The sequence below is a fragment of the Chiloscyllium plagiosum genome, chromosome 45, assembly GCF_004010195.1.
Source record: "Chiloscyllium plagiosum isolate BGI_BamShark_2017 chromosome 45, ASM401019v2, whole genome shotgun sequence".
Lineage (NCBI taxonomy): Eukaryota > Metazoa > Chordata > Chondrichthyes > Orectolobiformes > Hemiscylliidae > Chiloscyllium > Chiloscyllium plagiosum.
In genome coordinates this window covers 4,926,688-4,939,746 of record NC_057754.1, presented here as the reverse complement: position 1 = coordinate 4,939,746, position 13,059 = coordinate 4,926,688, and the positions used below count along the sequence as shown (strand labels likewise).

The 13,059-nt window shown below is 40.2% G+C and overlaps 2 protein-coding genes across 5 annotated transcripts in view; one reads left to right on the top strand and one right to left on the bottom strand.

Moving 5' to 3' along the window:
- The window catches only part of LOC122543854 (spectrin beta chain, non-erythrocytic 1-like), a 301,600-nt gene that overhangs the window by 82,021 nt on the left and 206,520 nt on the right, over window positions 1-13,059 (bottom strand). For all 4 annotated transcript variants that reach the window (XM_043682689.1, XM_043682692.1, XM_043682691.1 and 1 more), the window contains one exon: window positions 3,977-4,128. In XM_043682689.1, the coding sequence (XP_043538624.1) occupies window positions 3,977-4,128 (152 nt within the window). The remainder of the gene's footprint in view (window positions 1-3,976; window positions 4,129-13,059) is intronic.
- LOC122543855 (RNA-binding protein 4-like) overlaps window positions 1-13,059 on the top strand; it is a 199,806-nt gene that overhangs the window by 175,514 nt on the left and 11,233 nt on the right. The window lies entirely within an intron of this gene.

The window sequence follows — 13,059 nt, the reverse complement described above, 5'->3', positions numbered from 1 at the left end:
CCCCCCCCCCAGTCTGACCTATCACCCTCACCTTGACCTCTTTCCACCTATCACATTTCCGACACCCCTCCCCCAAGTCCCTCCTCCCTATCTTTTATCTTAGCCTGCTGGACCAACTTTCCTCATTCCTGAAGAAGGGCTAATGCCCGAAACGTCGATTCTCCTGTTCCCTAGATGCTGCTTGACCTGCTGCGCTTTTCCAGCAACACATTTCCATCTTTTAAATCCTTCATCTTTGGGCATGGATTACAACTACTGACACATTCCTTGTGGCTCACTTAAAATGCTTCCAAAATACCAGTAACCTTTGAAATACAGGGTCAGCCATTCAAAGGAAACAGCTGTACTACCTTATATTCTCAATGTACTGCAGTGGAAACAGTGTGCCAGGTTAGTCAACAATCACAAAAGCTGAATTCTCCAAACATAGTATATAGAAAGCCAACCCGTCCAAGTCTGAGCAACGCCTCCCCAGTATAAAACATGGTGAAGAGAAGAAAGATTAATCAATAAATAAAAAACGAAAATAACTGGGAGGAAAATAAATCATGCAAAAACATTAGAAATGCAGGTCAAGATGTCTGCAAACAAATTAGGGATGCTAGCAATAAATGCATTAGATATGTTTGTAAAATAAAACTCTCTGGCTAGATTTCAATCTATTCAATAGGAATACACCTTGATAAAGTAACCAAGAAAATAAATTTATGTTAGATAGCATAATGTGTTACATGGCAGAAGATCTTGGAAGTATGATTTGTACAGAAGACAAGACCAAAGTTTTACTTGGTTTAGGCAAATAGATCATAATGAGATATTCAGCTTGGCAGCAGCTGCAGATTTAACACATTAAACAGCAGCGTGGGAGGATATTAGTTCCTGAACTCCCACAATGAGCTCTCAATTTAAACTGATGAAATTAATGGCAGTGTTGATGGGTTAAATAAAAGATTCCATCTAGCAGTAAACAGGAAATTAAGGTTGAACCGGATTGTTGAGAGATGAATCCACCTGGAAGCATGGAAAGTGGCACAGAAGATATGCAATTTAGTCTCCTGCCAATAAGGCCTGTTTTCATTCTTTTTTTCACATAAAATTTGCAGCACAGAGTCAGATGATTCAGCCAACAGGCTCACCTGAGTGAATATGTTCAAGATGAGCTTTTTCACAACCCTCTTCACAGTTCATCAGCATGTCCTTTTAATAATTTCTTCAGTGTGGTTATGCAGCTCCCCATTATATGTGTCTTTGTTATTTGCTCCCTGTCGTAGCAAGTTCCACATTCTCTAAAGACCTTTCTCCTGAATTCTCTGTTGGATTTAATCATGACTGCCTTGCATTTTTGGCCTCTAATTCTGGTTTCTCCCCCACCCCTCCACAAGGGGAACATTCACACTATTAAACATATTTTTAATTTTAAAGACCTACTTATTAGGTCAGTCCTCATCATCTGCTTTCTACAGAAAACAGTAAACCTGTTCTAATTTTTCCTCATATTCACAATTCATTAGTGTCATCCTTATACATATTTTTGCAACTTCATAACTCTTCTGTATCATTTTCATGAAACAGAGACCACAAATGTGCACAATACCTGAAGCATGACTTAACATTCGTAATATGCACACCTCCTATCCGAAGGTGCTGGGGTCCAATTCTGTGATCCTTGCCCATTCTTCATTTCTGAACGTGTAATGCAACTTTCCATACAATTTATGACTACAGTAGGGACTGGTGTTTTACTGACATCTTGACACTTTCTACTGTGGGTCACTAGACAACAATCAGAAGCAACATGCCTAATAGAAATTTCTCCTCCTTAGCCAAGATAAACAACCAAGAAGCCCACTTGCTCCAGATCAGGAATCAAACCTGAAATCCTCCTGGTCTACAGAATTCAATAAAATAAATGATCCTTCTGTGTTTATCAGTCACTGTAGACAGTGAGATTACAACAGCATAATGGTCACCATTCCTGGGAGGACTCCTGGCTGATTTTTGTTTAAGTACAAGGTATGAATGAAATAGATAATAATGGTTAGTCCTCAGTGACTACATCAGTTTAGCAAAGCATCCCAACAATAACCCATTATGACATTGAATAACCAATTTATATGTGACACTGTGAATTTCACTGTTTGTTAATTTTCCCAGATGCACTCCGATGTCCAGCGATACATGAATTCAAACAGCAACGGCAGTGTCAGTTTCTTTCTCTCTTTCTCTCTCCTGCAATGACCTCACCATGTGCTTCCTTTGTCTGTTCTTCTCCTTTTTAAAACCGCTATTGTTTTGACTTTTTTTCCCAAAGTTCCAAAACAATGCAACAGCATATAAAACAGTAATTGCTGCTCCTGGAATTCGAGGAAATCACCTCCAGCACCTAAAATACCTCAAAAAAGGAGCAGCTGTTAACAGCCAGAAATTTGTTGCGGCTATACAGGACATTGGTTAGGCCACTGTTGGAATATTGCGTGCAATTCTGGTCTTCCCTGTTAAAGCTGGTCTGGAATTTTCAAACAATGGGCAAGGGAGGAATTATACTAATGATGTAGAGTAACTCATTTGCTGGTCTTTAACTCCACCGTGTGACAATATACACGGATATTTGAACTGTCAACAGAATTGAGGTAAATGGGGACAGGGCTGGAAGGTGAATTTGACGTTGAGTTCAGCCATGATCTTATTAAACTGCTGAGCCAACTCAAGGTATGACCTTCTCTTCCTTTCCTTTCTATATTCTTATGAATGAAAAATGTCATTGTGTGATTTGCTAGGTCAGATTTTAACATACTAAACTACCTGAGCAGTCAATCAGATGTTGATTTAAATGTTCATCTGGATATAGTAGGCTCCAAACTCTTTACCATTGATTACATTTGCAAGCACAATCCAGGCTGACACTCCAGTGCAGTACTGATAGGTACTAGCATCGGGTCACCTTCAAGGTGAAACCATAAACCAAGACTCCATTAACATGTGATGGCAAGATTAGAAAGAACCCAAGGCACTGCTTGAAGAGAAATAGGGAATTCCACTTGTGCCCTGACCAATAATCTATTCAGCACCAAATAAAGGAACAGACCATGGATCATTATTTTAAATGCTTGTTATGCAACTATGCTCTAGGTGACATTCATATTTGAGTAAATAACAACAGTGAATACATTTCAAAGCAAATTAATTGATAATGAATTAAGTTTTTTTTTAATTTATTCATAGGATGTAGGTATCACTGGCAAAGCCAGCATTTGCTGCCCTTGAGAAGGTGTTAGGTGATTTGCAGACTTTGAAGTGTAAGAATTCACCCCACAATGCTGTTTGAAACAGAGTTCTAGCAAATTGACCCAGCAACATGAAGGAGCAGGGACATATTTCCAAGTCAGGATGGTGTTTGACTTGGAGGGGAACTTGCCAATGATGATATTCTCTTGTCCTTCTAGGAGGTAGAGTCACAGGTTTGTAAGATGCTGTTGAAGGAGGCTGCATGATCTTGTAGTTGGCTCATATAATTGCCACTGTGTATTGGCAGTGAAGGGATTAAATATTTAATGTGGTGAACAGGGTGCCTTGGAATGGTATCAACTTGCTTTATTGTTGTTGGCTATCTTGAAGATACGTTAAACAAATAGATGTTTCATTTTTCCGTCCACTAAAATCAGGTAAAGTTATCTCAATATCCATACAGCAAGTGAAAGAAACAACCAACTGGTGTTGCAGCTTTAATTCTTCCTTCAGGGAAGTGGCTGGTCAGCTGTTGACAATATGATCAAAATTCGTGGATCATTCATGGACCTGTAACTCAAGTCAACTCACTAAGCTTCTACTGTGTTGAGCATACTTGATTGTCTGTCAAACAAGATACTGATTGAGCTTGTGCCTGTGCTAAGTGTAAGCTGGTGAGTATTGCTGACCTAAAGCTACAATGATATTGTTCTGATGGTTGCCACAAAAAGCACAAAAGGCTTATACTGACCAGCTGCTCACCCGACAGCACCTCCAGCAACCGAATCAGCATTCGCCCATCCCTCAGGTCCGTATACAAGTCCGTGATACGGGAGGTCACTCTTGCTAAGTGTGAATTTACCCATTTGGTGAACGTTTTCTTCTGCACCGCTTCACGTTCATCTGCAACAAAGAAGGAAATGCTCACCATTAAGCACTTAAAAGGATAAAAAGTAAGGGAGCACCACAATTTAAACAGGAAAATAATATTCTAAATTATGTTGCAGTACCATCAGCACTTGAAAGAGAAATTGCAGGTTAACATTTTGAGTGCGGACCTTCCCTCAGAACTCAGTTAGGGAAAGGTCTCAGCTGAAACATTACCCATCTTCTCTATTTCAAATGCTGATATTTTCAGTTTTTATTCTAATATTTTTGGTACCTAGCTCTCTCACCTCCATTTTCAAAGTAATAAACCGAATAGTGCAAAAGCTGATTGGCAGAGCAAAGTGTTATCAATTAGATAATATTTAAGAAACCTCAACGTTCCAAGATCGATGAGAAACCAGATGTGGCAAAACAGACTTTTTAAAAAAATCACAAGCAGCACTAAACTAAAACATAAACCTGGGTCTTCCGTTACTATAGTGAATAATGCCAATTAGCAACAAGGTATCAGACAGTTAGTTACGAGTAAATATTCTGCTAGAATTGAAATTATGGCTGGAACAGAATTTCCATAATGCAAGCACAATCAAATTTGTGTGTTACTGAATGATTAATTTAATACACTGCACAACATGAACAAGAAGAATAGGAATAAAATAAAAACAAATATATATTTTACACAGCAGCAAATAGAACAGGTGGTGCTGTATTACAGGTGGTAACAGAACTGATTATACAGGATCACAGATTGGTCTCTTTTATGCAGTAACCATCAGCTGAACATATTCATGACAACTCTCTGCAACAGCAACTTGATTAGTTCTATTTCAGAGTTTGTAAATCTTATCACCTTGGGAGCTTATCTTTTATTTTATTCATTTATTCACAGGATGTAGGCATTTCTGGCTACGGGTAGCATTCACTGTCCATCCCTAATCACTCCTGAGAATTGCTCTATGAGCTGCTGCAGTCCACATGATGTACGTACACCCACTAGTGCTATTAGAGAGGGAGTTCTAAGATTTTCAACATCAACTGAGAAAGAACAGTGATATATTTCCAAGTCAGCATGTTGTGTGGCTTTGGGAGAAACTTGCATGTGGTGGTGCTCCAATGCATTCACTACCCTTGTCCTTCCAGTGATTGTAGCCACAGCGTTTGTACGGACTGTCCAGTTCAGGTTTTGGTCAATTGTAACCCCTAAGTAACGTTACCTTCCACTTATCAGCCCAAAACCAAAATTTGGACTTTTCCAAATTCCCTGTAGAAAGTTTCAATTGAAATCGCCTCCACTATACTCTCAGGTAATGCATTCCAAATGTTAACTACTCACTCCATCTAAAAAAACTTAAGTTTGTCTTTTGTTAATTTGTCAATCACCTTAAAATTGTGCCCTCTGGTTTTCAGTCAATATGACCCATTTACCTACTCCGGTCAGAACCTTCAAACAAATAACCTCTCAACATTTGCTTCTTTTCTCCAAGAAAATCAGCCCCAGTTTTCCAATCTATCTTTATCCTTGGTACCAATCTCATAATGCTTTTCTGAAATTTCTCCAAAGACTTCACATCTGTCCTGAAGTTGCAGATCCCAGAACTGAACACAACAGCATAGCTGAAACTGATTCAGTGTTTTCATCAAGTTTCATTGTACTTTCCTTGGCGTACAATACAAAGTGAATAATCAGGGTACCTTTTGTGCCAGCACCAGCATTCTGTACAATTAAAGAAAAGACTATTACACTATAGAAATTCTGTACAATATGAATGAATGGAAAGAGATTCGGCCCATTGAGGGTGAATGGGAAAGGGTTGATTCATTGGGAACCTACACATTCATCTTTACAGCCTCTATTCACTGTGAGCTAATACTCTGGAGAGACAGGTTCAAATCCACTGTTCCAGCTTCTGGAACGTAGTTGTTGAAAGCTAATCTCAGTAATGGTGACCGTGACAACTATCAGCATTTTTTAAAAACCTACTTGGTTTACTAGTCCTTGAAAAAAATGTTTTGGCATTACCCAGTGTGGCCTACATGTGACTCCAGACCTTAAGCAATGTGGTTAACTCTTGACTGCTCTCTAAAATTATTTGGTAAGCCACTGTTCCAGAGTTTTAATGATAAGCAACAAATGTTGTCCTTGCAGATGACAACCACATCCTGACCACAGAACATTAAAAAAATGTGGCGCACTTTGGCCTTGGAGGAGAGTTATACAGGAGACCTTCCAGCAACAACATGGCTCTAATCTAAGTGGGGCAGCCACATCTTTCAGAGAGTCAATCAGTCATGCAAACTATTTCAAAATTAACAACCAAGTACGTGTACTTTTCAAAAGAGTTGCCTCAACATTCCAACTTTTAATGATTCTCTGACATTGATATACACTCTGAGCTGCTACTTAGTACCCATGTACAGTTTTATTACAGGTATCAAAATGTAGTCAAAAGTATGGCTGTTGCAATTAATCTTAGCTTTACTCTCAAAAGCAACATCAGACTTTGGTTCAAACTCAAAAGAAAAAAATTCTGATCACAGTAGAAATTATTTCTTTTCACTATGATACATTTCATGAACTCTTCCCTCTTGCTGCCCTATAGCCAACAGATGTGCATGCAATATTGGCCTCTAAAGTTGACTATTTTCTTATTTCACTCACAAAAAAACCTTTCCTGAGACAGTAACAAAGGAAACTTCACCGCTAAAACATACCCTGCTTCCCATTACATTGTCTGTGGTAGCTTGCTGTTGGTGAAAATTGGCTGCTACATTTCAAAATGAACTGAACTGAAGCTGTAAAGCACTTTGGCATATCCAGATTGGGGTGCTATTTAAAATCCACTTCTGTCCTTACTGAGATGTGCTGGACCCAAAGCATTACCCTTCACATTATAAATCATTATTGAGATTATCCACAGATGATTTAACTCTGGTGAGAGGGTTTTATGACTCAACTCAAACCCTAAAATCCAATACTTTCCAATAGCAGCCACTGACTGGCAATAATTTTCCCATTCTGATAATGGTGTTGAAGTCAACCAAATCACTTAAGCAACCATACCAATTAAGATCAAATTACTGATTACAGACTATGTATTAAGCTTGACACCTTTCAGCTTCTCTGCATGTCAAAGTATCATAATGCAGATATTGTCTGAACCATCAGAAAGACAAAGAAAGTGCATGCATTTATATCGTGCTCTTCACAACCTATGGGCATTTTAATACAACTCATTACCAATTCATTGCTTTTGAGAGACTATGTACTTTTATGAAGCAGGTGAACACCGTGGCCAATTTATACAGAACAAGATTTCGGATCAACAACGAGATTGTTTGTTTCAACGAAGCTGGTTAGGCAATAAATATTGGTCAAAACGCTAGTGGAACTCTTCAGTTCTTTTACATCAACCCAAGAGGACCTTGGTTTAACACCTAGATTGAAATGGTTCAAGAAGACAGCTTGCCACCACCATCTTTATGGAAACTAGGGACAGGCAATAAAATGCACAATATCCCAAAGCACTATATTTAGAGTGCCAGCCTGCATTGTGAGCTCAGGGTCTCTGGAGAGGAAATAAAACCGATTACCTACTGACTCAGGTGAAACTATTACACACTGAAGCACAGCTGATAATGCAGAGGAAAGAAGAAAAAGGTCTTTCCTGATTTTTCCTTCATGCTATCTGTTTTCCAGGGGAGCTAGATATCCTGGGCAGCAAAGATCTAATCCATATCACCCCATTCAGCTCCTGAAGTAGTTTCCAGGATGGACCAACACCATAGAGGCACAACACAAGTAGTGACATAACAACAAGCCTTGTAACTAAAAAGTATAAATTTACTGCTTAATAAATGGTGATAATCTGCAAAATATTGTCCAGAGCAGAAATGCAAAAGAATGCTGCTTAGCTGATTCCACCACTTGCAAGCTTTTTAAGAGTCTTAACTTTGATCTTTATTTCACTACGATAAGGGCTTAGCTGAGAAGAATGGCTGTTGAAACAGTTGATTTTTTTTTACAATTAAGTAGCTGTTTCTGTGCTGAATTTAGAACTGCCTGCGGCCAAATGTCCTGTAGATAGTATCACTCTTTAAGGCACGGCCTTGGGAGTGTCCACACTGATGCCACTCTGATAACTTTACAAAGTGCTGTGATTTCCATCAGAGGAACAATCCAGTTGGGACACCAGGAAAATGTTAACAGCGTCAGAATTCACTACACAGAGTTTTTTTTTCCAAATTGGTCCTGAGGGCAATAACTCCAGGTATTTAATGGGCAGGGATCCTCTGATATCTCATCTAAGTGAGTTTTGTTCATGTATAAGTCCAACACAATGAACCCGAGCAGACCATTTCATCATGACTGAACCCAAACTTGCCAATGTCTAATATCCACATTTCCCAGACCAGAATCATGCCAGGTGGTCCTCCGGGTAACTGATTTCCCCTTGCTCGGTGCAAGGGTGCTGAACTTGACTGAAGCAGCACAAGTGCTGTCTCATCTGAATATCTGTCTCAGCACAGGATTAGGAAGGACATTAGGTTCTTGTTTTCTGTGTGACTCAATTTCAAAAATACATAATGCATTTTCCAGTTGCACCAATGGATACCCCACTGTAGTCTTAAGAATTAACATACCCAACATCCAGAAAGCTGAATACTATAGGGTGACAGTGAATGCAATCAAAACGTATATTTTAAACCATTGTGTAGAAAGACAGTGTTCTCTTCAGATTTCAGAAGCTGATGCTCAGTAAACTATAGAAACTACAACAGTCTTTCATCAGAAAGGAAAAGAAAGAAAAACAAGAATCGTGACACATCACACAACTGCGGTATTGGAAGCTCTGTGGACAGCATTTTCAGGCTAAATAAAAGAAATTAGTGTATGACACAAACTGTACTTATAGTACTTCAAAGCACGGATTGAAGGAAAATTAAACTTTGACTGATAATAGCTGAGTACATTATATACAAACCAAAATTCTCAAATAAGTTTTATGAAGTGAATTTCAGGTCTCTACACATGTCCATGTCAGCCAACAACGATTGAAGAATGACAAGATTTGAATTAATGGTATTTGCACTGAAAATTATTTGAATTACCATTATACTATGCAACTGAGTAAAACTAATTAGTAATGAGATACAAGTTAGACCATATTTGGAAAAGTGTGCCCAAATATCAGCACCTGGTCACAGAAAATTTATCAGACACAAAGAAAAGGTGCAAGATTGATTTTTATTTAAAAATGACACCATGGATGAGAATAAATTCATTATGAATAGCTTGAAAATTATGCTTTATTCACAATAAAGAAATGGTTAGGGGAGATATAATGGAAGTGAAAAAGTTAAAAAGGGAAAGATAATTTTCATCAATCTCGTTTAGTAATAAAAAAAAATGAAAATGAACAGAAGTTTGTGAGCTTCCCTATGACATCAATATACATGACCACAGAAGTCAAACATATCAAAGGGTGGCCTGTGAATTATATGTTTGACTCATATGTGCCAAACGAACATTCTGCAAGCTATGCATCCATCATGGACTCTACACTAGAGACCTACAAAGTTTACACAATATGAAAATGAACACTGATCTTTGCACTTGGCTGCAGAGTTTCAAATTTAACAGGGTATCCATCAAGGAAGACATTTTTCTTGGCCATTTGCTGTGAACAGACAACAGATCTCTTCGCTGTTCAGCTTCAATGAAGGATAATGAACATTCATATGTGAGTGCAAGTCCTTGGATTAAGATAATAAAATCCAGACCTTCAATCCACAGCAATTTCTGGTAAAACCACCTTCTGTGTCAAAACGAGAGTCGTGCTAGCAAGTGATTGTTGACAGGTGAATGGTTTTGTCAGAATGGTTTTATTCTGAAGAAGCGTCACTGGACCCGAAACTTTAACTTTGCTTTCTCTCCACAGATGCTGCCAAACCTGAGTTTTTCCAGCAACTTCTGTTTTATTTTTGATTTCAGACATTTGCAATTCTTTGCTTTTTTTTTAAAAATGGTTTTGTCATTTTGTCAGTTCCCTCTTGGCTGTCCTCATTAAACAAACCTAGCTCAGGTACAACACTGGGTTAGATCCAGAATAAAGGTCTCTCTACACTGTTCCCATGAGACAATCCCAAGACAGGGTCAACACAGGGTTGCTAAGTGAAATTCCCTCTGTACTGTCCACATTAAACAGCCTCAAGGGACAGTACAGCACAGGGTTAGATACACAGCAAAATGTTCTCCGCAGTGTCCACATCAATTGTTCCAGAATAGGTACAGAGCAGTTTAGATACATAGTTAAGCTTCCTCAACACTCCATGAGGTGCCACATCCCAAACCTCTCAAGGCTACTGCAGTCATATAATATTTCTCACTCAGTAGGAAGACTCTTGAATAATGCTCAGGTTTGTGCCATGGGTCCATGCACACTAGGAACTGGCAATGTCCTTAAGTTAATTTCATTTCACCTCTGGTCCTTAAAATTAGTCCATTTCAGTTCAAACAAAGGCCACAGATGTGAGGTCAGAACCTAATTCCTTTCACTTCAGGTTAATTAAGAAACTGGAACCGATACAGACACAATCAATGGCCTCCTTCTGAGCTGTAAAATTCTATAATTCGAATTTAATGCTCAACCTTTGTCACAGGTATTTCCAGTTCCTGCATTCTCACGATTATGAAAGGTAAATTTCATTGTTACAATGTTGAACACTCTCAACTCACATTAAAGAGCTGAATTAAGTGACTGGACCTTTTGTTTGTTTAGCTTGAAGATTTAAAAAGAGACCTAAAAGGGAAAATAAGGAATCAAAAGCCAGTTTGTTGGCAAGGCTCCTGAGGGACATATGATCTACCTAAATTAGGCTACCAATGAAGTTACTGAGTGATAAATCCCCTAGGCAAGCCAATTAAATGACAAGCCTCTTCGTTGACGATCAGTTTGGCTGATCAGCCCATAAGTGATACCACACGAGTGATAAACCTTCTGGCCAAGCCAGTTCATCACCAAATTTCCTGAATGATACTCCCTCTGGCCAAATCCATTCCATCAGTGAACTTTCTCAGTAATGAAATTTCTGGAAGATTCTGTTGTATGAAAATATTTTCATCAGCCTTTTGCTTAGTCTGCCTGATGCCTTGTGATGTTTTCCACTCTTAAAATAGGTCTTCTTTCCAAAAGCATTCAACCCCAGTCAGATTTCCTAATTGCTTTTTCTTAAAATGGTAACAGTTTATTAGGCTTGTTCCATTCAAGTAGATTTTGAAAATAAGAATGATAGCAAACAGAAGTGCATCAAATGTGGCAGTACTTAAATTTGCAGGTAATTGACATGAAGCTTGAGTACATTATCCAGCTGTGATATACAAACTTGAGCAGAATCAAGGCTCAAAGTATTTTCAGAGACAAAAACAAACTTCAGATGTTGGTCCAAGGTAGACAAACAGGAGGTTGGAAGAACACAGCAAGCCGGGCAACATCAGGAGGTGCAGAAGTCAACGGTTTGGGGCAACCCTTCTACTGGACTGGGGGTGAGTGTAAGGGGAGCTGCAGATAGTGGTCGGGGGGGTTAGTTGGGTGGGGAGGGGGCAGGGTGGTGAGGTAGGGATAGGTGATAGAACCTGTGAACAGAACCCTAGTAGGGATAGAATTCCCCTGGTGCTCACCTTCCACCCGACTAATTTCCAGATACAGCGCATTATCCTCCACCATTTCTGCCACCTATAATCAGACCCCACCAAAGGGATATTTCCCTCCCCACTCCCATCTGCATTCCACAGAGACCTTTCCCTCCATGACTCCCTTGTTAGGTCCACGCCCCTCACCAAATCACCCTTCACACCTGGCATTTTTCCTTGCCACCGCAAGAGCTGTAAAACCGGCAGCTACACCTACCCATTCACCTCCGTCCAAGGCCCCAAAGGACCTTTTCACATCCGGCAGAGACTTTCCTGCACATCCAAACTGCGTCTGTTGTTCTCGATGTAGTCTCCTCTACGTTAGGGAGACAGGACGCCAACTCGCAGAACATTTCTGGGAACATCTCTGGAATGCACGCACCAAACAATCACACCACCCCGTGGCCGACCACTTCAACTTCCCCTTCCACTCTGCCAAGGACATGCAAGACCCGGGCCGCCTCCACTGCCAAATCAAGCCTCCTAATGACTGAAGGAAGAACACCTCATCTTCCGCCTTTGGACCCTTCAACTATATGGCATAAACATCGATTTCACTAATTTCTTAACCTCCCCTCACCCCACCTCATCCCAGATCCAACCCTCCAGCTCGGCACCACTCTCTTGAATTGTCCAACTTCCTTCCCACCTATCCACTCCACCCTCCCCTCTGATCTATCACGATCACTCCCGACTTGCATCAACCTATTGCCTTCCCAGCTCTAACCCACCCTCCCCAATCACCCCTACCCTCCTATTTATCTCTCAACTTCCCCCCAGACCCCACATTCCCAATGAAGGGTTTATGCCCGAAATGTCAACTCTCCTGCTCCTCAGACGCTGCCTAACCTGCAGTTTTTACAGCACCACACTTTTCATCTCCAATCTCCAGCATCTGCAGTTCTCACTTTCTCCTAGGGACAGGTGAACACAGGTGGAGAGTACGACCTAGTTGTGCGATGGGAGGAATGAATCCGGTTGATAGGTGGAAGGGTCGATCAAAAGAATGGAAGGGAGGGGGAGGGGAGGGCTGGAAAGGGAGTCGGTTTCATGGGAAGGGAGCATATTTGAAATTGGAGAACTCAACATTGAGTCCTCCGGACTGTAGGCTGCCCAGGCGGAAGATGAGGTGTTGTTCTTCCAATGTGCTGTGTGATTCGCTGTGGCAATGGAGGACGTCAAGAATGGCCTGTCGGAAAGGGAGTGGGAAGGGGAATTAAATGGGCGGTGACTGGGAGGTCAGGTCAGTCCCTGTG